This window comes from Salminus brasiliensis, chromosome 10 (genome assembly GCF_030463535.1).
Source record: "Salminus brasiliensis chromosome 10, fSalBra1.hap2, whole genome shotgun sequence".
Taxonomy (NCBI): domain Eukaryota; kingdom Metazoa; phylum Chordata; class Actinopteri; order Characiformes; family Bryconidae; genus Salminus; species Salminus brasiliensis.
The window spans coordinates 17,424,801-17,451,239 of NC_132887.1; the positions used below are offsets into that span (position 1 = coordinate 17,424,801).

The following is a 26,439-nucleotide window of genomic DNA, read 5'->3' on the forward strand; positions in this document are numbered from 1 at the left end:
CTCGCCCTCTGCTCGCCCACTCCGGCCTGCCCAGTGCTGCTATGTGGGTCCCGGAGCCAGGGATTAAGCAAGGGGTTCAAGAATCATCGGAGGGAAATGGAGACTGTTCCCAATCCCGCCTCTCCCTAATCCGCACTGTATCTACCTCCATTGTTCGAAGCTTTAATAAAGCAAGGGATGGATGTGGAGGAGGAGGATGGTGTTGTTGTGGGGTGGGGGGGGGTCTTGTGGAGGCTAGTGAAAGGCAGTTCAACAGAGGTTGAGCGAGTAGATTTGTATAGCACTGCTTTTGAACTTAGAGTTAGAATCGTTATCATTATGCTTACTGCAACAGTGTAGTGAGTTTCAATGACTTTTATCCACTGCATTAACTCAGTAAGATGTAAACAAATATTTCAGAGAATGTGATGTGAAATGATATGTTGTGAGATACATAACCAACTGCAATTGCTTTTACAGTTAAAAGGTACATTATTTACCATCCAAAACCACTTGTAATATGTATTTTGCAGTTTTCTACATAATTAAACACATCAAAAATCAACTATCCTTCACACTGTGTAAACAGTTCATGATGTATGAGTCAATAGAAATTCTGCTACATTATTTGATTTACAATCTTGCTTACTTGCACTAAAAGCTCAGAAAAGTGCTGCTTTCTGCTGTTAATCTCATTTTGGTGATGCTATGTATTTTTGCCTTACAATACCCATGACATTAACAGATGTTACAAACATGTTTCGGACCAAAGGAATATCTTAAAACTATCATAAAACACTGTCTCTTGTGAGAAAGCTTTGTGAGGATTAAACTTTTGACCTCTGGTTCCATTTACCACCACTGTAAACACTTCTGACATGGCAAGTTTCTCTAGAACAGAGCATCTCACAGCACTATAAATGTCTGGATTTTTCTTTTCATTCTAATGATTTAATTATGCAGATATTAAAAACAAAAAACTGTGGCATTCCCATTTTAGGTAGACACCTTTTCTCTGACCTCAACTCAATTTGATTGCGTCTTTGGGACATAATACATATGTAAATACATAAACTAAAATAGCACATTTCAGATTCTGATTAAATTCAATGTTATTTTCATACAAATCTGTTTTTTTCCTCACTGGTCGTGAATTCACAGTTTAAAGGACATATTCAGTGTGACAGACAACTAAATTTTTTTTTTGTTATTGGTAGCATTAATATTGTTACCAAATTTACTACAAACATTGGTCGTCTGCTTAATATACATTGATACACACACCACTTGACATCCCTAATATCTAAATAGACCTCATGACCTCACTCAAATCAGCCCCCCTCTCAAAGCACCACATCTTCACCCTGCTCATCTTCCCCAGCTCTTTAGTATTACATTCAAATCCACAGGCTCCAAGCCAGGCTGTATATACACACATGAACAGTAATCTGCACTAGCGGCCAAAGTTTCATTTGCACCCCCTCCATAAAAGGCTGTTGGTACAGTGGCCAGCTCTTCCTATTTCTCCCCCTCTCTTCCCTCCTTCCTGTTCTCTAAACACCCCCCCCCTTCGGAGGAAGAAGAGGAGATAGGCCCTGCAGCTAAAGCCCTCTTTTCAGTGTGCCGCTGGCGGGGTCTATCGGCGAGACGCAGCGAGCGGAGGTGTCGCTTCTGCTCTGGCATTTCGGACAGTATCTACTCCTCTCCGGGCGCAGGGAGAGAAAGAAAAACAGAAGGGGGTATTATCAGGGAGGGATGAGAGCAGCGAAGGCATTTTTGTCTTTTTATTCCCCTCCTAAGCCCCGGGCTTTGCTCCCAATCCGATTGGTCGATACAGCCAGGGATGTAAATGAAATGCAAAGAGGAATAAGGCTGGCTTCCCATCTCCTGTGTGTGTGTGTGTCTGTTCCACTGCTCCTCTCTCACTCTCTCTTTTGGCTCTTGCTCAGGGTTTGCCATTTAGGAGCTGGTCTGCCTTTCTCACCTTTTCTGTGCTCTTTCGCGTCTACTTCCCAGTGTTTTTTTTTTTTTTTTGGGTTTCTTTTCTTTTTTTTAATAATGAAATAAGATCACCCTTTGGACTGCAATCCTTCTCCACTGGTGTGTTTACCCTGTCCCATCCTGCTCGTGTTTCTGGCTCTACACTCTATCTTTTCCTTCTCTCTTACTTTCCCCTCTCTCTCTCTCTCTGTCTCTCTCTCTCTCTCTCTTCATCCCCCCCACCTCCCGCTGGCTGGGCTCTCCACTCTTATCTGCTCAGGCGGCCCACATTCCAGTGTTGCCGTGGCGCCCTGCCTGCATCCGCGGTCACGGCGATTCCATGGGTTCACACAATCCCTCAGATGAGAGAGCGGCTGAGAGAGGGACAGAGAAACAGAGCGACAGTCAGCGCAGAAAGAGATCGTGAGAGAGAGAGAGAGAGAGAGAGAGAGAGAGAAACAGACGAGTCAGGGAGACAGAAATGAACAGCAAAATTCTGTGATCATTTTTCAGAGACACCCCACAAAGGGCGTCAGCACTTTCGCACCTTCCCCAACTCTCCTTCTGCACAGTGAACAAATAGCATATGGCAATCCTTCCTTATGCAACATCCCAGCTAGAAAGAAAAACAGCCTATAAATCATAATGTATAAGGTAGGACAGATTCAGATACACATTGGCCTGCATGCCTAAGTGTGTGCATGTAAGTGCATGTGTGAGCAGGGGGTGGGAGGTTCTATGTCACTACGCACTACACCTCCTAAAAGGGTCTCTGGCAATCTGACATACTGTATTCTCAGCTCAATCCATCAGGGATTACCAGCTTGGACCGTCATCTTAACAAATAGATTTATGAATATGAAAGTAAATATAAACAGGCTCATCAAATACATTAGCGTTTGGAGTTCAAAGGAGCTGAGAGCACTGTGCAGCAGAAGGGGTGGAGACAGATGGGGGGCAGGGGGGGTAGAGTGCAGAAAAGGATGGGGCCATTTTAAGAGGCTGCCCTAGATTAACAGGCCATTCTTAATCTCTTATGGCTGCTCCCAAATTGGGTTCCCCCTCCAATCTCAATCCCAGACCGCCATGCTCCTAATGTGGGAGCCAGAGACACATGACAGCAGGAGGGCTAAGGGATAATTATTAGTGAGTGAGTGACTGAGAGAGCTACAGTAAATGAGAGAGAGAGAGAGACACAGAGAGAGAAAAATATACAGACATATCTGGATATTGATAAAGAGGACATTAATATAAGAACATTGATTATATTTCTGAACAAAAATAACATTCTAACTATGCAAATGCAACAAAAACATAACTTTATAAAGTGTTCCCTCAATCAACACCAACTAATTTCAGCTTATCTGGCCTTCCACACTTTAGGACATCAACGGAAGAAACATGGTCCAGCATCTTAGAAGACAATATTGCTATATTGGAGACTTTAACTTACTAGGCTGTTCTATTATAATAACAAAATCTTATGAAAACCACAACTTTTACACCAGTTAAAGACAATATTTGGAAAATATTTAGTACACTATAAAGTCAACGTAAACAAAGGGGTCAAAATGGCTTGAAAATTCCAGAGAGTCCCGTTAAGGCCTTCATCATCATCCGACAGTTCATGTCAAATAACATAAACCAATGGCCAGTCTGTTCAATTTTACAAAGACATGCAGCAGCATAGTTTACAGTTACTTCTATATCCAGTACTGAGGTAGACCACAGCACCCTGATACACATTCACACTGTTATGCTGACCAGTCTCCAGTTCTTACAGAGAGTGAAGGATTTGATCTTTCCTTCTCTGCACTTTTTCCACATCATACCTGCATCAGCATTTATCGGTCAAACTATTTAAAGATGTCCCCGTCATCCTCCGTCCATCTCGCTGTGGCTGTTTAAACCTACACCAGTTTTTTTGAGAATGGGTCCACAGAGGTCTAGTGTTTCTGTCGCTGAGAGTCTCTGAGTCGGTCTCTTTCTTTGCGGAGGTGTATGATGGCTGAGCGGATGGCCCGCCTCTGAGAGTCTGCGGGTTCTCTCTGAAGATATAGGCTGAAGTGGTGGATACTACGGCTCAGGAGAGAGTCTGGCTGATGGCTGCCGCCCCCAGAGCGGAGCAACCGCTCGGCAGCCAGAGCCAGATTCTTATCCCAGTTGGATGGATAGTCAGCCTGGGCATCCACGATTTGACAATACAGCTGTTAAAAACAAACAAACAAACAAACAAACAAACAAACACATGTAAAATGTAACTGAAAAAATATAACTAAACGTACAGTTTTGATTTCATGGTAAAGCAAAATTAGGATGAAGACAGCCGCGAGTGTAAAAGGGCCAAATAACAGCTTCAAAAAGATACACAATAGAACAGAAACAACATGTAATGTGATACAGCTTTATCCATGTCAGAGGCCATGTTATGGCTGGCATAATTAACTGCAAGTTCATTGGGGAACATAAAGGCCAGAAATGATTTATATAAGCTTTTCCTTTGGATTTTTTTAAAAATAGAATCCTCTAAAAACAGAATATAGTAATTTCTTATTAAGCAAGCAGATGATACACAAAGAGGACCTAATAGACACCCTATACAGGTGTAATGAGAATGGCTTTTGTCAATCATAATTTCTAATCAACTAAAAACAACTGGACAGGTCCATGAAAATAAATTTGTAAAACGCTAAACTAGCTGCAACTCTCACACTTACGTTATAAGAGAGGTCATAGAGACGGGCCTGGCCCCCTCCTTCCATCCTCTCAGCAAGGTCAAAGAGGAAAAACGGCATTTTCATCCTACAACACAAGACGTGAAATAGAATTCTGGTTCCAGCTGAAATTTAATTTTAGTTCTATGTGCTTGCTGGAGGATAAGGTAAGAGTGGAGTGGAGTACATTACCTGGCCTGCCACATTTCCTCATTGGCCACTCTTTCCCATGAACCAGCAGGGAAGCTGTGAAGGGTGAAGAACACACAGAAAGTTACGAGACTTAGCTAAATGATCACTGTAGTCAAGACTGTGTGTAAGGTTCTATTTTTGGCATTCAGCTTGTAATCCAACTACGTTTTACTCAATACAGTATATCCTTTTACACAACATCAGTTCTGGTCCCAGAGTGGTCTAGTGGAATAAGGTCCCTCTGAATAGAGGATCACTGGTTCGAATCCCGGTCATGCTGCTAGCCATTGGATAGGTGTCACTTTCTCCCCACATCACTTCAGTGCGACCCTGGCCGGTGCTGGCATCTGCTGGCCCATGCATGAGGGCCGGGTGCACGGTACTTTCCTCTGAGAGCATTGGTTGCCCGGTTGCGTTCAAGAAAAAAATATGGGACGGCTACACAGAGGCTAAGAGGAGGCGCGTGCTGGTCTTTACCCTCCCAGTGTTGGGAGCACTGCATGTGATAGGCGCAGAATATGCATGGGTTACATAATTGGCAATTCATATTTGGAGAAAATGGGTAAAAGTCAGAAACTAAAAAAACTATCAGTTCTATCAGTTTATTGTGATTCAAAATGAGTCACAAGCGCACTGAAACCACATTATGCTTATGTCATTTAAAAAAATACACTGTGTTCCAACGTAAAATACAGCGATTTAAACGCGGTGAACAAGCAGAAGTACTGATCAAGCACTCGTGTCCAATTTTCTGTTGGCACACAGGGCTAAAGGAAACGAATGGCAATCCTGGAGATCATATTCTTAGCATCCTGAAAACATGCGACAGCTGATCTTAAGCAGACTGCAATCTTTAGAAGCACTCCCTGCACTAAATGACCCAAATATTTCTGCATTTCGTCCGTTCCATTTCATTGCACATAACCGTGCGGCCTCTCCTTCAAAGGAATATTTTAGCATGTGACTTCCCCGCTAATATTTGGCTGGCGGGCAGGGACGGACACGCTTGTAGCGGCCGAGAGGAGAGTAATGTCACACCATTCAACCCCGATTAGCCCGCTGAATACCAGGCAGGCGCGCAGAGCCTCTGCGCCCGAGACTAGAACTAATTTCACTTTATACACACGTATTGACACGCCGCAGTTTAGAAAGTCATTAGGGTGGGGTCAGTAGACTAATAACGACTTTGAAGCTGGAGACGGTGGCTGCTTTCCCAGCAGGATGCTGGTGCAGTGGTTAAGTGGACTTCAGTAGCTGTGGGGATGGGGGATATGTGAACGGAAGCTGTGCGAAGGTAGGGATGTGCACCTTGTAAAAAAAATTGATGATCAGAGCTTCAATGTGCTCTATGGCAATGGTCTAAATCTTGCTTTCCAACATAGTGTATTCCTAGCGTTACCCCTTAACGTCATGCTTTGTATTCAGTTATTAATCTTAAGTGGCTATTTATTGCTACTCAGTCATTAACCTAGACTGAATGAAAGGTATGCAGCTATAAAAGTTGTCCTTAGAATTGTGAATTCAAAAACATAGTACATAGAATACATGAGAAAATGTCATAAGGCATCAGTAATAGCTCACGCAGTTAAACAGCAGTGACTCTCAACCTGGCAGTCGCAAGATGGTTGTCTAAACGAGGTATATAGGTCTGCATTGTAGACTAAAAGAGCAATATATACACACACCAAGTGTAGCAGCACCTAGCCAAGCAGTTAAACTATGTGCTTATTTAGGAACATTATAAACATTATACAATTATTAGCAAACTGCAGCCATAACATCCACATTTGTACTTGTACATGTAAAACATATGGGGTGAAATTAAACTGATGAAGATTCTGATCTGGTGCATTGTGACAATGCAGTAGGTGCTAAGGTGGTGTGTTACCTGTCATGTGGCTGGCTCCAGTTGTAAAGGCGCTGTGTGTGCTGTGCCCACTCCTCAGGGTGCAAGCGGCTAGTAACAGGCACCAGCTGCTCACACACCCCCCATGGCCAACGGGAAAATGTCCTCTCCCAGCTCGGGTCCCCCTCTGACAGACCAATACATGCAAACACAGGCCTCCTAAACATACATACACACACACAGCATCAGAGATTGTGTCTTTCTTTTTTTTCTAGTAGTTAATTTATCTCAGAAGTATGTGTTTTTTTACCTGTAAAAACAAGGTAAACATTTTTGGAAAAGGCACAAATAAGCAAATAAAAAGCAAGAAAGATGGAACACTTTTAGAGGAATTCCAGTTTGGAAGTTGACATATTTTTCAACGGCAGTCTGTATATGGATTTGATTAGTTGCACCAAGGATTGATTAGATAAACAAGGTTTGGATTGTAACTTTTAATACAGCTCTTCGTCAAAACCATTTCTAAATCTGTTTAACGCGCACACATGCACAACTTCTTAAAATGTATTTGTATTTATTTAAATGTGCATTATAAACATATTCATTTTAACTGTCACAATACATAACCTTTTCACAAATGCCGAAGACCTTTTCAGAGAGAAAAAGAGAGAAAAAGGGGGGGGGTATAGAATTGTACATTTCATGGTAATAATTACATGGTAACTACACTCGTCCTGTTCAAGAGTCTTCTTTCCAGTAAGTGCTGACTTTTTTTTTTTTCTTTTTTTTTTTAACAGAACCAGCAGCCAATTAGAGCTGTCCCATTTCCAGAATTTAACTGGATTCTTTGCTCAAGTCTGTTGCAGAAGATTGAGCAAGTAATTAAAGAAATATTGATTAAGCCAAATAGCCAGAAACAAAAAACAAGAAAACCCCATTTCAAATTGAATAATCATTTAGAGCTCTGCATCAGTTGGGAATTGCAACACTAGATAATCATAAGTACAAATATTTACAAACTGATATGTAATAAAGGAGAAATCTGAGCATGGCTGGAAAATATAGACTCCTTTTAAATCCAACATAAGCCTAAAAGGTGCTTAGATTAGATGTCTGATTTTTTATTTTGCAGAATTAGTTTAGAGTTTATGTTAAAACACTAAATCTTAATTTTCTTTTCTGGGGCAAAACTACCCATCTTAACCTAATGAAAAACTATATCCTATACGTAGAGCTATTTTCTGCTGTCAGAAAGAGCTCTCCAATGAATCTGATCTGTATTCAGACAAATAGTCTTTAGTATCTGCTTCTGTCATCCATTTCTCTTTTCTCCTTTTTAATCTGCAGGCTTTCCCCAGTGCACTGGGTCCTCTGGGTAGCGCCTCTGGTGACTACTGCCCCCCACACAAGGCTGCAGGGCTTTGGCAAGGAAATACTGCCGTCTGGTGGAGGGAGGCAGTATAGAATCCAACTTTTACTTTTCATATACCTTCCTGTCCCAACATGGTATGTGTCGTGTAGTATAAGCAAATAGAAAGGACATAATAGGATGTAAATGCTGTGGTTTAAGCTGAAACAACGGAGCTAAAAGTACTAATGGATAGAGAGAGAGTATTGAAGGGCGAGTCAATGGAATGAAAAGGGTGTTTTTCTATGGAAGCATGTGCACATTTAACTCACTGCGTATTGTGCTGGAGAAACTCCTCAATGTTGAAACTATTTTTCTTCTCCGTGTTTAGTGGGTCCCAAAGGCGGCCAGGGAACCTCACTCCAGGAAGATGATGATGGAGCTTAGACACATACCAGCTATATGTCATCATCTGAGCAAATAAAAAACAACATAATCAGCAAATAAAACAAACATAATTCAGTTCTAATAATGATTTTAATTAACCCTTTGCAGTTATCTCTAGTAGCAAAAAATAAATAAATAAAATTACTTGTGACCTTTAGTTTATTAAAACAAGTGTAAAACTCCTGTGGAAATTGTGTATTCTAAGCTTTCTGTTATGATGTAAACTTCCATCTATTACATTTAGGCATGTTTTGGTCATTTCTTTCCACATAGAAACAACCAGAGAAACATCTGAAGAGCACATGTAATTGTAACTGATTTCACAATCACGTAATCAATTTATTCTTAAAAAATGTAAATCAAATCAAATATAGCAAATCAATAATATTACCTATTCAATATACATACTTATTTTTATTCAATAGTACTATACTATTGAATATACTATACTATTTTTTATTCAATAGTACTATAATGTGCTTTGCAGGTGATGTAGTGATGGGACCTGCTGCATAACTGACCTCCTGGTCAACAAGACTGACATCCGGCCGCAGGCCCTGGCAGTAATGCAGGTAGCGAAGGGTGTTGCCAGGGAGATCCCCTCGTGTCAACACCATTGAGCCATTTGGGAACGAGAACACAATCTCACGAGCAAACTTTTCCACAACCTCATTACTGCTCTGATCACACTCTCTGAAAAATACAGAAATGCACACATTACATAAAGGGCAAGAAGTCATAGTTACACATACAACTGATAACCATACCTCCAATTCTTACTTCCTTACATTAAATAAGGTGAGCTGGAGTTTTGGTATTAAACAAATCCATGCTAGGGTGCACCAAGGAGAAGAAAAAACAAACCCGTGTTCTAACCAGCTCTTTCGAAACTTTTGCACAATACTCTATGATCCCATGTATGAGAACTCAATTCATGATAACAAAAATGATATACATAACAGAGATAATGCTGAAAGGTATGGGGGATCCGTGACACTATCATGTCTCCAGCCAGTCTGCTGTCAGCTCCTTTCCCACACGGAGAAGCACGTGGTGAGTGAAAGTCTCGCAGATGACACAGCGGAGCGCCTCGCTGCTCTAATCAGACTCCGACAGGTGTGATGAACGCCGACAAGTGCGTCAGTCCAGCAGGCTGATCAAAGCGGTGCAGTGCAGAGTGAGGCAGCCATGCACCAAACCACACGGCACTAATCTACGCAACTGCCGTGGCCAGGACGCCTAATCAACCACAGAATGCCACGGCTTTAATCTGCATGACTGGTGAGGCCAGGATAACTAATCAAATGGAGAGTCAAAGAGACAGAACTTTGCAAACCCAAGAGCTTTGAAGTCTGATGAAGCATGGGCGTGCTGAGGAATTCGGGGAGAGACTACCATGGCCAAGGCTGAGTGAAAAACTACAACCTCTAGAACCCCTGAGTGGAAATGGTAGAAAATACAGCATGAAGCAATGTTCTAAACAAGCTACTGATATTTGGCCGTTCAATAGCCAGTGCAGCCCCCATCATAGTATACTACTTTAATGTTGTTTGGAGCCTGACTATGATAAAATGCACTGCAGGCCAAATGTATAGACTATCAAGTAACAAGTAACTGGTCTGCAATGATGTTCTCCTGCTAGGGCTGAGCGATATGGTAAAAATGCTGCATCACATTATTAAAAGACTTTTTTTCATGATACATGTCATTACAGACTAAAAACATCAGTAGCGACAGATTGTTAAAGACTACAATTTATATACTCTCCCGTGCTGAATAGAGTGATTTTTATTCAACATCTGCTGCTCTTCATTAAATTAAACCAGTCTAACTACACTGTTCATAATGAAACCTGCAGCTGATCAGTGTTTATTAAGCACTAACAGTATCTTCAATATGCTTAGAAAAGCATACTGTCTATTACAATAACAAAATTTATCACAATACGATAAAATATCGTCATCTTGTCTAGCTCTAACTCTTGCTATAAGAAATGATATGGAAAAGACCTCCACAGTGTTTGTTGATAACACTTATTATTTGACCAGTTTAAAATCATTTACACTAACAAACTAATTTAACCAAACTAAAAAGGTAAAAATATAAAAAGCTGTCAATTATTTTACATTCTGTTGCAGGTTAAATTTTTTTGTACATGTTAAATGTTAATGTATATCTTTATCCAAGTTAGTACCACTTCCACATGTGACCTGTAGCAGAGCTGGAATGGTGAAACCATGCATGCTTGCTTACCTATAGTTTGAGTGGACCATTTGTGAGAGCAGTCCGGCAGTAATGAGCCACGCCCCTGCGGTCCACACAGCTCTCCAGCCCAGCCGCTTCTCCAACCAGCACACAGACCAGCTCAGCCCCACACCAGCCAGAACACAAAAACCAGCATCAGCCTGCAGCCAGAACCGCTCCACCTGCCAGTATACATGTACATTAGCATCCTTGCTAAGCACCTAAAACAATAAGTCAGAGGTTGAGGGAGCGCAACAAGTTGTTACACACTCACGAACATAATGTGCTAATACACAGCACTTTATCAGATATGCTTTCTTCAAGAATAGCATATCTGATACTGAGCAGCACATCTTTGTGTTTAACATGGATAAAATGTGTTATCTGTAACTGCATAGAACTGTACTTTAGAGAGGAGTGTCTACATGAGCTGTAAATTTACATCTCACACATGACTGAAACTAATCTTTACAGAAGTATTTCTTTACAGAAGCAATCCCGAAACGGACACTCACCACTCCCAGCAGCAAGGGCTTCTCAATGTCCAGGTTGGCTCTCCAGGCAAAGAACCCAGAATACAGACTGACCATAGCAGCAAACAGCCACACAAACGCACAGCGCCTCCTGTGGGTCGAACACATGCAGAGGTTACTCCTCTATTATGAACATATGTATTGTTTATTGTTTATATAATTTTAAACTCTTGTATTCTGTACTTTGAACTCTGAAAGGACAACAAAAGGAACACAACACAGGAAACTTCAGCTGTACAAATCTGGTAACAAACATGACAACTTCAGCTTTATATTCCTGGTAACTGTGATTGATAGATATGTCAATTAAGAAAACACAGTACAGGTGAGCATTTTTTTTTTATTTTTATTTTTTAGCTGGTTGTTGATATTTTAGTGTTTGATGTTCTCTCAAATAAGAAATGGTTTAGTATGTAAATGAGATGTCATTTAATCAAATATGCATACATTTGTTAAAAAAATCCTTGTAAAAGATGAAGCAAGAATTAAAATGTTTCTTTTTGCATACTGAAGTCCTGTTCAAGCAAAACAACTTAAAAGAAAAACATGCTGTTGGAATCCAATAGTTTTTTTTTTTTTTAAATCAAAGAATAACTTTGCACTGCTATTATAAGACATATTATAATGGCATAAGTCTCAGGTCATTTTTTAGACCACTCATCATGATATACTATTGTCATTGTACTAAGATTTCACTACATAAATTTCTACATAAAACTGGATGAATGCACATATTCCACAAACATAGATTTTTGTTTCTGAATGTAGAGAACTTCTGATTTTGAGAAAAAACAAATTTAGGAATGCCTCTCTGAACTCCGCAAGAGCTCAGCGAGAGCTCAGAGAGAGTTCAGCGAGAGCTCAGAACACCTGCACATCTGCAGGAATGGTGTTATGACAAATAAAGCATATATATTCAAATACACCATTTATATTCTACACAATCAGTGGTAAATGACATGATGTGGTTGAGCTAAGCCTTCATTAAAGTTTCCAACGTTTGGAAAGTAAAGTTAGGCGTCGGTGGATCCAAACTGAAATATATATTTCTGCTGAGTTTGGATATTTCTAAGAAGGGAAGACAAATAGATGCTGTAGATGTTACTTATCAAACAAATCTGAAAACTGGTTGACCGGATCAAAACTGTCATTACCGCCTGTTGTGTTTCGTCTTAATCCTACCTTTTTAATGAAGCATGCAGCAGACCTAACGCTGCTAATATCAGCACAGGAATAGAGAGGTCCTCCACACAGTGATTCAACTGAGCCCTGTAAAACAACAAAAACACATTATTATTATTATTATTATTATTATTACTATGAACATACTCCTTAAAATCCTTGAGTGATAGAGTATCAAAATGAATAAGCCAGCAGTAGTCCTTTAATTGACTTTATACTTCTTTTTGAGGATATACACGCACATTTATTCAAACACTTGAATATTTTCAGCTGTCTCCAGTCGCCAGTCAATGGGCAATTTTCTTGGTCCAGGAGATAGCAGCCTGCCATATGCTTTAATACCATCTCTATTCCTGACAGCTTATTTAGGCACTGTAAGAGGGAGTGAATGTTTGAGACTGTGTCAGCTCCTCATGGCAGGTTTACACACTGAGTGCAACGTGCTTGTCATATTCTCTCTCTAGCATGGCCGTCCATCACTTTGGTGGGGGTAATGGGAAATAGGGGTGGAGAAGTGAAGGGTAGTAGGTTGTCTTAAGATGAGAGAGACAGAGAGAGGAAAGCACCCAAACACATGATGAGGGAGAGCCATGGAGCGGCTCCAGATCCACTGGTATATTGCACTGGCTGTCATCAGAGTAGCCTGTCACGCTCACAACGCCAGCGATCATTTCAAAAGCGAGTGCCTAAAAACACAGCAGCCAGATTTGGCCCGCTAAGCAGGTGCCATGCTGCTTTGATAGAGAGGTGAGGAAACAGGAAAAACAAAGACTGCATGCTGGGTGGCTTCTCTCAGCTCTCTAGCTTCTTTTTTAAAGCTATCTGTTGACTGCGGGGTGTAAAGTGTGGATATTTCTCAAAACGCACCACATCTACCCTATTTTACATCGGGAGAAAAAAGCAAAGCTTTCAAAGAGGTGTCTTCTACTGAAATCATAACCTGTACTTAATGCATAAGGAGCATATTAATGCATGACCAGCATATTCAATCAACCACAATATTCAAGAGATTTAAGACAATGTCTTTTTAAAGGCATATGAATAATGATCCCATAGTGCTATATATGATTATGCCTACTACAGTCTATTGCTGGTATACTTACTGCAGCATCTTCAGCAGGTTAACACTTCCCTCTGATTTTGCCTGTAATCAATTAAAGCACACACACATCCACACACACACACACACATTGCTCATTGGAAGAACACAGTCAAGATATTCCACATGGTCTTCGATCTCAGCTAAAAGTACACATAGTGAACAGCGTTCAGCTTTAGTGTGGAGAATTCAAAATACATAGAGGGGTTACACTACTATCCAAATTCAAAATACTTAGAAGGGCTACACTACTATCGGCGTATTTTTATTGTTCTCACAGTACTTGCAAGTTTCCACAAAGAGCACCTCGTCAAGGGCTGTGTTGACACAACTGATCCATTAGGAGTCGTGTCTAATATAAGAGCAGCAAAGAGCTGACTGAACCGTGCTCTACTGTGCAACAGAGAATGACCAGAATAGCCAGTTACAAAGCACGCTTATGTGTTCTGCTCGGTCCTTAACTACTAGCCTGTAAACATCCTTCAAATGTGATTATTCACACTCTTAGTGTTGCATAGGATGTGTTAAGCAGTAGCTGGTACTGTTGTAACAAAATTAATATATCACTGCTGTCCAATTAAAACTATGTGTCTCCAATTTTTCTGTGTCTCCAAATAATTCTGGATTCAACTGACCAATAGAAATGCTTCAAAATTACTTGGAGCAAACTCATATTTTACATTTATTTTACATTTCACTTCCATTATGTTAAGACCACTTTTGTCTTCTCCTGTAAGTCAACATCTGAGATTCATGTCTTTCATTGGACAGCGATGATATACAATGATACAGATACTGATAATGATACATGATACCAATATAAATAGTCCAAAATGACTTAAAATAAAATAATAGAATAAAATAGAATAAACTCTTTGAAGAGTCTTTTACATTGACTTCCATTTGAAAGTCATGAAAGTTTTCCTTCTCCTGTAAATTTGCTTTTTTGAAAATACAAGGTTTTTGCATGCCAATTTTGCTGGCTTTTGTAGGAGATGGATTGAGCTTTTGTTATGTGTGTTGTATTTTCTGATGTTTGCTTAAAACAAATGTTAGTTAGCTTCATTTTTACTTCATTTTTAGTTACACAGAAATAAACTTACCAACAAACCAATCCATGGCTAAATAAGAGAATACCATTATTGTAATACTGAATAACTTTGCACTGTGTTCATATTGTGCAGCCCTAATAGACAGCAGACACAGTTTATTGTATTCAAGCATTCAGTGTATGATTTTGTTTTTTATAATCTTTTAAGGCAGAAAATGTTAGAAATCTGTGTTTGAGACAAATATAAACGAGAAAATATGGAAAGCCCTTGTATGAATATACAATATATATGTGTCCAAGCATTTCAGTGGTACACACGTAGATTTATTATATTTGTATTAGTAACACTGTGTACCAGGCTAAATGTGCCATATTCAGTCCTCAGCAGGTGTGTCATCAAGCCACTCAAGGATGTCTGGTCTCCCCAGCTCCAGCGGGCTGTGTTGAGGAACGAGGAGATGGGCAGGTAGAGGTATGGCAGGAAGCCAGCCAGGAAACACAGGCCCAGAGAAACTAAACCTGAAAAACATAAGCCCTGAAAGAACAACATTACTAAAATTATTATTATTATTAAAATTATTAGCCTTGCAACAACTACATTCCCCAAATACTCATTTAATGATAAAACTGTCATATTTAAATATTAGAATGAAAATTTAAAGTCTCTAGCAGCACATTATTAGGCCACAAATACACAGGAACAGCACTTAGTCCAGAATGGGTTGTGTGCCCTCCCTCGGAGCAATTTCCTTAAAAACACTGCAGATTGGCAGTGTGTCCAGTAATCTACAGAGCAGCGTGCCAGCTCCTAAACACTTTCCGCAATCACAGCAGAGTGGGAGCTATTCCTGTCCAATAGAGTGCTTAACTGGTTTGCAAAGCAATTTAATTTCAAGGCGGTCCAAGCCGAGCACAAGGGCTAAGCAATTAAATACGTTTCCCTCTGTCAGGCAATTTTCTCTCAAATTTTGTTTAAAAGATGATACATTACATGCATAATGTTTCCATATGGAGGCATAAAATAATATTAGAATGTGGTTCAGCAACAAACCATGTAGCCTGTGACATTAAATGAGCACAGCACCATACATATACCTTTATGCTGAAATATGACTGCAATACGACTGTTTCTCAGTACTCACATTGTGAATGTAGAGCTGGAGCAGCACCCAGGGAATGATGATGAGCACATAGAGAACCACAGTGTGCTGGTTACACAGGCTGAGTCCACAGCACAGCGCCCCCCACAGAGAAAACTGAGGACAGACAGAAGGAGATGACATAATGCCTCCACATTAGGGATGCACGAATAAAAATATATATATATATTAAATAAAAAAAAAACTGATCTTGCAATATTTGGTTCTGTGATATACACCAGCTCAGCTCACCAATAAGAACTGGTTCTTTTAGCTCTAAAGACAAGCTTGGTTCAATGACTCTGCCAGTTTTTTCAGAATCAGTTGAACATGATTATACCTATACAGAATACAAGATTTGGCATATCAGTTTCAGTATTGGGTCAATATAAGCAGAAGATGCTGCATCAGATATTGGAGGGGGAAAAAATCATTCAATGGCATAACAAATCTTGCCTGAAATAGCACAAACTCACTGTCTGATGTCAGTGTTGGAATAGTTTAAACATGGTATTCTTGTTTTAGAAGTTCCTCTTAAATTGTGAAAGTATAAAGGTTAGTATAAAGTTTATTCGTTTTTAAAGAACAAATAGCGGACCTGAATCAGCCAACACTGATGTCAATACTGGTATCGATAAATAAAGTACAATTCGGTAGCAGTAACATGCCAACTGTTCTACAAAAGTATGTGCAGAGCTTTAGTCACTTATATGCATTAATATGACAGTTGTGACTGGCTTTTAAAAAGCAGCAAATGTGTAAAATACCACAGAAGTAAGTAGAAACCAAGTTTTACTAATCGTTACCTTCATCTTCTGAGCCGCAGTCTCTGCAGAATGAAAGCAGGCTAAGAGGGAGAAGAGGAGACCCACAAACAGGTTGTTGAGAGAGAACACCTCTGCCACTACTGACCATTGCCACACCAGTCTGGATACAGCAAAACTGCCCCCAGCCAGCACGGCTCCCGGGCCAGGTCCAGCCAACCTGAAGGGAAAAAAAAAAAAAAAGCAAGACCAGAAAGTGAGCGCTTACCTGAGTCACTGCACACAGAGCCAACTTTCTCTCTCTCTCTCTCTCTCTCTTTGGGATTACCACTGAGCTTCTGTTTCACTGCAGCTAATAAACAAAAGCTACACATCCCTAATCCCCCAACCCGGTATGGATTACAGTCTCTGACTTCTACTGTACATGACAGTAATGAACAGAGGTTACTTTTGTGGCACTGAAAAATAAAATACTGATGTAATACATACCACCACCCACAGATCATACAAATCACAGGCAGATCTTAAAGGAAGAGTTCAGAATAAAAAGTTAAATGTTACCATCACTGAATCAAGGTAACATTCAGAAATTAGCATTATGCTAGTAGGGTAAGCTGTTTCCTTCCATTTGATGTTAGCCATGTTTGTATGTTTAGCTGAGCTACTCCTGTAATTTTTTTAAAAAGAAAAAAAAGAGGGCAATACAAAAAGCATGCTTGATTCTACATGAGGGTCTGACATTATGGCAATTAAATATTCAATTTAAGTCCGTTTGCTGTAATGAGTGGCCATATGGCGGGGTTTACAGAGAGCAGCCTGGTTGGGCAGCTGGTGGCCACTCCGGGGGTTTGGCCCTCACCAAAAGGCCACAATATTGACTGCAACTGAATAACTGCACTGTTGTTCTGCTCAAAGTTTAGACTGCTACACTGATTAAGTTCATATAGGGTTCTTACTCTGGTACATAGTTTAACAGAATACCTTATAAATATAAGCTATTCTAAGTATATGTACCTTATAAGTCTTAATAGTTCAAATTAAGTGATTACAATTACAATATTATATATTTGAGTGTTAAATTAGAGAACTTCTAACAAACATAGGGACTTAAAATACCAGTCAAAATGGAGTATAGAATTCAGGTTGAATATATTGCAAGGCATATACAATTCTCAATATGAAGCAATACACATACACACACTATATATACACATGTATAATGTTTGACGAACCTAAAAAAAGTGTCCTGAATTTGTCAACTGTGTTTTGGAAATATACTCTTCTGCAGACGCCCATCAATTTCCTCTCCTTCATACCCCACTACTCTTCTTCTTTCTACAGCAGAATACCAGTCCTGTATAACACCAGTACAGATAGGATATCCCCTACTATTTAAAAAGGCATAAACACGTAAGACCAGCGCCCCCCTCCCCCAGCCCCCACCCCCACCACTATCCCCATCTCTTTAACGGTAATTAAGGCAAACTTGGGATAAGCTGTCATGTGCTAAGACCCACCACTTATTAGAAAGACACACAGGGTGAGATACAGAAAGAGAGCACACGCGGCAAAGGAAAGGCTAAGAAAAAAACAGCCTCCAAATCTGAATGTGTGCAGGGGGTAGAGGAAGCCAGATGAGCGGGAGGGAGGGGAGCAGAATCTATATGAGACTGGAGTGGATAGAAATGAAGGGTGGGGTGGGTGAAAAAAAAAAAAGAAAAAAAAAAGTTGAGAATGATGCCTGAGAGAGAGCTGCAGAGAGCTAGTTTGGGGGAAGAGGAGGAGAGGAGAGGAAAAAAAAAAAAAAAAAAAAAACTCAGACCAGTCTACCAGCACACTGGCTTGGAAAATTTTGCGGGCTTGACAATTAAAGGGGTGGGGGGGTGTAGGGGGGGGAGTAGTCAGGCAGTATGGCCCTCTCCTCATTGTAGCGAGTGGCTTAGAGTCCTCATCAGCCTATCAGCTAAGTGACAGGCGGAGAGCTGCTCTATTCAGCGGCGCAGATACACGCCGCGGGCCAAGCGGCTGCCAGGTCCCTCCTGACCCCGCAATCCCTCGCCGCTGACAGCTTCAAGCTCCATGGCAAATTAGGCGCTCTCACATTACAATCGCACAAGACAGATTCCATTAACGGTATCTGAAATTGAGTAGAGAGCAGGGCCCCCGCCTTATCAGACCTGACTCATAAGCAGCGGCGGCGCTGCTGCAGCGCGCCGGCGCTTAATCACCAGCCATGATACCATTTAGACGTTTCCAGCGCCCGTTCTGCCTGCCGCTGTGATAGTCGGCCACAAAAGGGCCTGATGAGACTTAGGCGAAGGGGAACAATGGAGCTTTCGCAGGGAAAGCAAAGTAAGTCGAGAAAAAAAAAAGCAGAGAGGAGAGGAGGGTGAGGATGAAAAAAAAGGGGAGGGGAGTGGAACTCTCATGCTCACTGACTACTTCGCCTCTTCCTTCCTCCCCCCGCCACCTTCCTTATTTTCACACTCCTTTCCTTTTTCTCTTTTCTTTTTCCGTCTCAGACGATATGGAGCATTTTCAGCGTACGCAAGTGTGAGCGTGTGCAGTTGAGCTAATGGGTTGTCACAGAGTACTGGGGGTGTCTGTGGTGATATCAGCCGCTTTCTTCCTTACCGCTCATGAAGAGGGAGGGAAGTGAGGAAGAAGCGCTTTGGTGAAGGTGCAGGACCCCCCGCGCCCTCAATTCAACCCCCCTGTGCGCCAATTAACCCCCAGCGCACTGAAGGAGGGGGAGCTGGTAGGAGGGCTGGAGCAGGGGGTGCCGCGCAGAGGTAGGGGTCCTCAGTGTGAAATAATATCACATCCGGCCTGACTTGCCCCCCCCTCACATCAGCAGCTGGGGCTGACAGGAGCACTCAGCCACATTCACTCTTTCCTCTTTGAATCTCTATCCCTCAGAGAGTGCTTGACATCTCTCTATTTACTAGTGTCACTTCGTCTGAGGGAAGGTGTCTGACAGGCGGCGTGTTACACATCTTTCGTTTTAGCACGTGCAGGACCACCCGGGCCTCCCTTTCTCCTTCTCTCTCTCTCTCAGATTTTCTCACTCTCCCTTTTCTGTGATAAGAGGGAGTGAGTGACACTGGAGTGCAGCATCAGAGGCATGCATGCTCTTATCTGTCAATGTGGTGCAGCATGCTGCTGTATGTGTGTGTGTGTGTGTGTGTGTGTGTGTGTGTGTGTGTGTGTGTGTGTGATCGTGAAGGTCTCTGCAGCTCAGAAATATTTGCTCATTCATGTAGATAAAAGTAGCTATGTATATATGTATGCATATGTACACATAACCTCAACATTGGAGTAAAGTAATCTCTCTAGAAGACAGTAAAGGTATTTTTATCTGTCATTAGGGCTTTTAATGTGCCAGAATAAGCAGTATGCTTGTCTAGTACTCATCATTTACTTTTAGCTTCTAAAAGCAGAGTTGAATGGCAATGTTTACATTTAGAAAACATGTTACTGAAGCACTGTTTTGAAAGAATTTCCTGATGCTTGTGGCAAGTTATAAAAAAGACCCTGCTACTAAAAAAGGCTGCTACTACTAAACTACTAAGAATGTACTAGTAGTACAAAAAGTATTGGGACACCTGCTCATTCATTGTTTCTTCAAATGCAAGGACATTTAAAAAAAAAAAAATTGAGTAATTTCGATCTGCGGTGAGAATTTGATTGCATTTAGCAACAAGAGCATTAGTGAGGTCAGATTATTGGGTGACTACCATCCCACCTCATTCCCAACTATAGACAGAGCCCCATCATTCCAGAAAACACAGCTCAATGCTGGGGGGCTTTATACCCCTCTAGCCCACGCCTGGCATTCGGTCATTCATATTTATCTGCTCCAGAGAGTCCTATTCTATTGGCAATATTTATCTACAGGGACTAAACCAGTTGTTTGTGCACATGTGTACATCTGTATCAGCAACGGGTGCAACTTAAAGTAGCTGAATGCATTTATTAGAAGTGGTGTCCGCAAACATTTGGACACATAGTATATATAAAAGGTGAAGTAAAACATTCAAATTCTTTTACATTTTACCTTTGGTTTGCAGGTGTGTGTGGCTCAAGCACACAGGTTGTGTTTTAAAAACCAATATTAGGCTTTTGTGGAAACTGCTTTGTTACACCACTAGCTGTGCAGGGCCAATTAGCAGAGCTGAGAGTAATATGAGGGCTGTAGGAAATGCTGGAACACTACTACAGGACAGTACAAGACATTCTGCACAGCATGTGCTGAAAACTAATCACTCCCCAAACAATAAATATACACACATTTTCCCCCCAGAATGCCATGTATAATCCCCTAACTACTCCCACCATGCGCACAAACACACTCTTAATAGAAAATAAAAATGTGTATGACATTCAGCATTTTCCCCCCACCATCATTATTTCAACAAAGTCATTAGCCATCAGTGGTCCCGTATTATGTGTAGCCCTATAGACTGTATTAATTCGGGATGTATGGTAATAAGCAGTCGCTGATCCTCTCCTTGCTTGGCGACTGCTATTAGGAAGTGCCTGTGGAGACTGAGAATTGTAATATGGGGGTAATACTGACATCCAGCGTGGCAGACACAATCTTGGGCCTCCAGGCAAGGAGAAATTAAAGTAATAGCGTAATACTGTAAAATAACTATATTCCCCTTATTCTGAATGGGGTAATGAGGGAAAAGACATCTTCATTAAACATCTGTTAAAATGTATTACTGCATGTGTGTTAAATGAACCATTGGTCATGCTGGGGGTGGCCATTTACTAGTGCTAAAAAAAAATGCCAGGGAAAGAGGAGGGTCCTCTGTATGACAGCATAGTCACATGAAATGGTCTCAACAGATATAGGGCATGGTCTGATAAAAAAATATATACTTTATTATTATATTTTATTCATTACAAAAGCTAAGAATTTAAACACTTCTCAGAACACACACTAACGCTAGTGTCACCTACCAACAAAGCATGGCCATAAACCCAAAGCACCTTAAATATTAGGCTGATAAACGGGGACATATGTTCTCTAAGCCTTAAGCTGCCAAGAGCTGTTGTTCCTGGGACGATATTCTACCTGACAACAGAGGTGTGAGAAAGCAGTAGCCAGCACACATGCTGCTTTTATTCTGAAACAAATACTTAGCACAGCCACATCGCACCACACAAATCTTCAATACGGTCACACAATTTTAATACACTGTCTAAATAAAGGTGTTACGGAAAATTCCAGTTCAGTGTGGTGATTTCAAACCTTTCACAGAAGCCCTAGCACACCGGGAACTGTAGCAGGCTGGCTAGGTGAATGTGGCGGCTACACAGAGGAAAGTACAGTCACGGCCATATGGTGAAGGCCCTTAGAAAAATACAGAACCAGAGAGACAGGTGGGCTCTGGTGTCCAGTCAGCTGTGTAATCAGCTGCTGCATGCGGGATGGGGCACGCATGACCTTGGCAGGTGTGTACCCTCACAGGTGCGACAGAGACAGGGCTTAGGCCGGGTGGGCCGGGCGGGTGATGGGTGGAGTCCCTTTCAGACCACCTGGCTGCTTCTGTTATGTAACCAAGAGCTCAGGAAGGTGTGGAAAATGCTGAGTGATTGTTGTTTACCACTTTGATATGCATCACTGACTTGTGGGTAGCCGTTTGTTTGTTTACTATAAAGCAATAGGGTCTTCGGTATGCTAAACAATTTGTGGACGTAGTACAAATGAGTTCACATAATCATTTTAGCTAATAACTTGTGATTGCATAATATTGTCAGTGATCAACAACACTTGCCTATTAAAACCTGCATCTGAAGAAAATAACTGGCTCATTGTGCCAGTTTCAGAAAGTTTCAGAATTACTATAACTTCTAAATTATTCCTGTTTGTGGGTTCAAAAATAGTTCTTGTGAACTGTGAGTTAAAATTTTTTTTCCAACACAAAAAAAGATATAGCTTCCATGCAGTTTAAATGCAATGAAAATCAACAATTACCATTATTATTGAGGCCGGCCATCCTCAAAGGCTTGTCAGGCACCAGTGTGGAAACATAATAAGACATGCAATTTGGCTATCAAACCATGTGGTTTAGAAGAGTGTTCTGTAATTGACAAATCAAAGGGAGGCCGAGTGCTGGGTCTGAGACGCGGGGAACTTCGTCTTTGAAAAGAAATGGCTTCCAAGCCCATCAGTGCTCACTCTGCAATTCTACAGGCAGACATCCACCTAATTTGAACATCAAAGACTCACGATACTGAGGATCTTCCTGAAGTTTGGATATTACTGTTCATTTGGAAATTGAAATAATGGAGAGAAAATTTGACTCATGTGCTACCAGAAAGCTACAACAACCCCCCAGCCCAAAATGCTCTAACCACACTCTCAACTACAGTTAATATATACTTTAGTTTTAAGGGTATTTTGTCCTTGCTCATCAAAGCAGCAGGGACGAGTAGATTCACACAAATTAGTCATGCCTTTCCCTTATAAGGATATTAACAATGCTCACTGTTCCTTTCTAATGCAAACAGTAACAGCCATTATGAATACCTTGCTGATTTAAATTACAGCCTGGTCAATATATATCAACTAGTTGATACTGACGACCCATGGTTGACTTCTCAGGTCGTGGCATCACCTAAACTGGTGATCTTCCAATAGCTAAGCAAAAATGCCTACAGTTGTTCCAGTGATTATCCCAAAAAAGGTCAGCCCCAGGCTAACTACATGGCAGAAATACAGGCGATACAAGTGAACAGACTACTGATGTTGTGCTCAGGGTCCAAGCTGTTTTATTAGGCTAAAAATAAATAGGTGTTTGTTTAATGAAAAAATGTTGTTTTAAGACTGTAAGTTTCTACTGTTCATTTGAGTTAAAAGACAACTGAGAACTGACAAGCATGTCTGTCAAATGAAACATTTAACTAATACCAGTTGTGTTTTATCAATATCAATATTTTAGGTCAGTGGTTTACAAACTGTAAGTCTTAGGGCCCTATTTTAGCCAGGTGCGGTCTGCAAAGCGGGGGCACGCTCCTGTTGACAATTCACTACCATGATAGCAATGAACGCCTGACTGTTGACGTCTGCCTAGGTGGTTTTAGTCAGTGGTGCACCTGTGTTTTTCGTTGCCAAGATAGCAATACGGAAGAATTTTACATCAACACACCTCATTTCGAGACAACCACGCCCATCGGCGTAGATATATTCGCAAGCATCGTTGCTATTTAAACGACGCAAGGGGAAGGCATGAAAATAGACTGTTGGCGGGGTGTAAGGTGAGCAATGAGAATCACGACACGCTTTGCGCAAGTTGTAAGATAGGGACCATAAAGTGTGCCATAAAGCAGTATAGACTAAAAGGCTTAGCTTGGACCCAACAGAGCAGGGAAAGAGATGCCCAATCACCCCCCAACAGGCCAAATGCCTGCTTTATTTACTCAACTGGTCTTTTCTTTTTATTGGAAAATACATAAGGAGCTCATTGTATTGCAGCTTTATATGTGCATCTGCTAAAGTACACTGTAATATAGCCTGTTAACAAACTGAACGTTTCGACACAAGTGGCAACAATGATTCACAGGTTTTACAGAGCAAGTGAAGCACAATCGTTTTTCCTATTTGTGAGGAAATACATAATTGTTCTCTAATGAAATAAAGTGTCTAGTAGAGCAAATAAATAGAACACAGCTGTTAAACATGCCATAAGATAAATAGAGATAGTGTGGCTGTAAGTAGGCTAACTACAATTAATACTTTACTCCTTCAGCCCTGCTCCTCAAGTGACAGACAGCTGAAGCTATTTATGGTGTTCTCACTGTGCTATGGTAGCATGAAGGCTGTATTGAACCCTTTCTGTGCTTCTTTACATTTGGTCCCGCTGACTAGATTCAGCACCAGACACTTGACTCACCAGCAGCTTCTCTTGCCAAAGTGCAAAGGCTTGGCACACCCACTACCAGAGAACACAATTGCAAGTGCAAGTTCTTCAGACCCTGAAATTGGTCAAATACAGAATGAAAACATTTAGAATTTCCAGACTCAACCCTGAGAGGACAGAGTGAGCTGGTCACCCACGGAACGAAGTGGCGCAAGGTGCCAGGGTGGCAGTCTGGGGACAGGCCTGCCCGGTAGTGCTCCTACTGCGTGTGGTATGCCACTTCAGCACACCCACTGGGCATGGACCAAGCACCTGAGGACCCCAATGCCAACCCAGAAGGGCGTCCCAGACTGTGCCGGAAGCTCTGAAGCCCCGAAATGCCCTCCCCCTCCCAGCCCTGGCATCTTGCTTCTGCCAGCTACAGCTCGCAGCCCAGCAGACAGGCACGCAAGCCAAAACCTCAGCCTCGGCCCAGACAGATAACCATCAAAGCATTTTACCCCTATGCTTTCAACTGAAAACATAGATTATATACTGACATGGCTTTGGGGTTAAAATGCATGTGTAAGAGCAAGCGTGAATGTGTATGCATGAGAGAGAGAGAGAGAGAGAGAGAGAGAGAGAGAGAGAGAGAGAGAGAGAGAGAGAGTGTGTGTGTGTGTGTGTGTGTGTGTGTGTGTGTGTGTGTGTGTACAGAAATCCTTAGTACCCATCAGCTGAGGGGAGGAGGAAGCGTGGGCTATGGGTAATGACTTTTTAGTTTCGCTAATCCAAAATTGGATCTAAATCCTTTTGGGATTAAGAGCAGGGGCTGCATTTTACATGTAGCCACAGGCCAAATCTTTGGTCAGCCTGTTTTGCAATCCCAACTAAAGTGGCTCCTCTGACCTCAGGCGAGCCATACATCATTTACGTCATTTAGGGAGTCCTTCAGAGCAGTTACATTCATCAACAAGTGTACAAGTTTGGACACACACATGCACATACATGCATCTATATAGGCTGAACAGAAAAACAGAGAAGATAGAGAGAAGTGGCTTAAAACAAACTGAGTATGAGAGGTGGCCTCATTTCCGTAATAATTCCTTTAAAAAGGCAACAAGTCCTCTGATGATTTTTGTCTCATTGTAGTACTCTGAAATTAACTCTAGCACAGTTCTTACTTATGCAAGTTTTACATCAAAATAAATAATATGTATATACAATACCATGGATGCTCTCCATAGTGTATCATTGAAATCATAATCACATCATGGAAATCATTAGTACATAAAGAACATTGCATAACTGCATGTTTAATTGCAAATATATCATATTCAATCCTGTTTAACAGAAGATAGTTTGTGAAATACAAAATCATGATAAGTTTTTAATAAATTTTCTTTTACATGCTACTCCTGGTGTTGTTGGTCCATTTCAACTCAGAGCAGAAAAATAATACTGTGATATTGTGACTATACAGACAAAAGAGGCACCTGCTCATTTATCGATTCTTCTGAAATCAAGGGTATTAAAAAAGTTTATCCTGCTTTTGTTACTGTCTCTACTGTCCAGGGAAGCCAGTCTACTGGATTTTGGAGCACTGCTTTGAGGATTTGATTGCATTCAGTGACAAGAGCGTCAATAGGGTTAATAATAATCAACTCCCCCATCATCCCAAAGGTATTAGATAGAGCACCATCATTCCAGGGAACACAGATCCTCTGCTCCACAGCTTAATGCTGGGGGACTTTAGACCCCTCTAGCACACACCTGGCCTTAGGCATAGTGCCAATAAGTTTGTGTTTATCTGCTTCAGAGGGTCTTATTTATTTTGCAATACTTCTCTACAGGGACTTGACAAGCTGTGTGTGTGCATTTGCACATCTGTGGCAGCAATAGGTGCAACTTAAAGTCGATAAATTGATTTATTAGAAGGGGTGTCCGCAAATATAGACATAGAGTATGTGTATAACACCCTGTCTACTGAAAAAAGCCTCCAAGTACCATTTTTTGTGATGTTCTTTAAACATCATTTTCCAAAATGGAAAAAGCACTGAAGCTTCTCAGA

At 41.2% G+C, this 26,439-nt stretch overlaps 1 protein-coding gene across 2 annotated transcripts in view; it reads right to left on the reverse strand.

Annotated features, from left to right (window-relative positions):
* Positions 1–493: 493 nt before the first annotated feature.
* The window catches only part of tmem260 (transmembrane protein 260), a 36,994-nt gene continuing 11,048 nt past the window's right edge, over positions 494–26,439 (reverse strand). For both annotated transcript variants that reach the window (XM_072689525.1, XM_072689526.1), the window contains 13 exons: positions 16,561–16,738; positions 15,758–15,871; positions 14,971–15,150; positions 13,569–13,609; positions 12,466–12,552; positions 11,266–11,374; positions 10,760–10,932; positions 9,028–9,199; positions 8,392–8,531; positions 6,754–6,930; positions 4,866–4,919; positions 4,677–4,761; positions 494–4,166 (listed from right to left, as the gene is read on the reverse strand). In XM_072689525.1, coding sequence (XP_072545626.1) covers positions 3,906–4,166; positions 4,677–4,761; positions 4,866–4,919; positions 6,754–6,930; positions 8,392–8,531; positions 9,028–9,199; positions 10,760–10,932; positions 11,266–11,374; positions 12,466–12,552; positions 13,569–13,609; positions 14,971–15,150; positions 15,758–15,871; positions 16,561–16,738 — 1,771 coding nt within the window. In that variant the 3' untranslated portion in view covers positions 494–3,905. The remainder of the gene's footprint in view (positions 4,167–4,676; positions 4,762–4,865; positions 4,920–6,753; positions 6,931–8,391; positions 8,532–9,027; positions 9,200–10,759; positions 10,933–11,265; positions 11,375–12,465; positions 12,553–13,568; positions 13,610–14,970; positions 15,151–15,757; positions 15,872–16,560; positions 16,739–26,439) is intronic.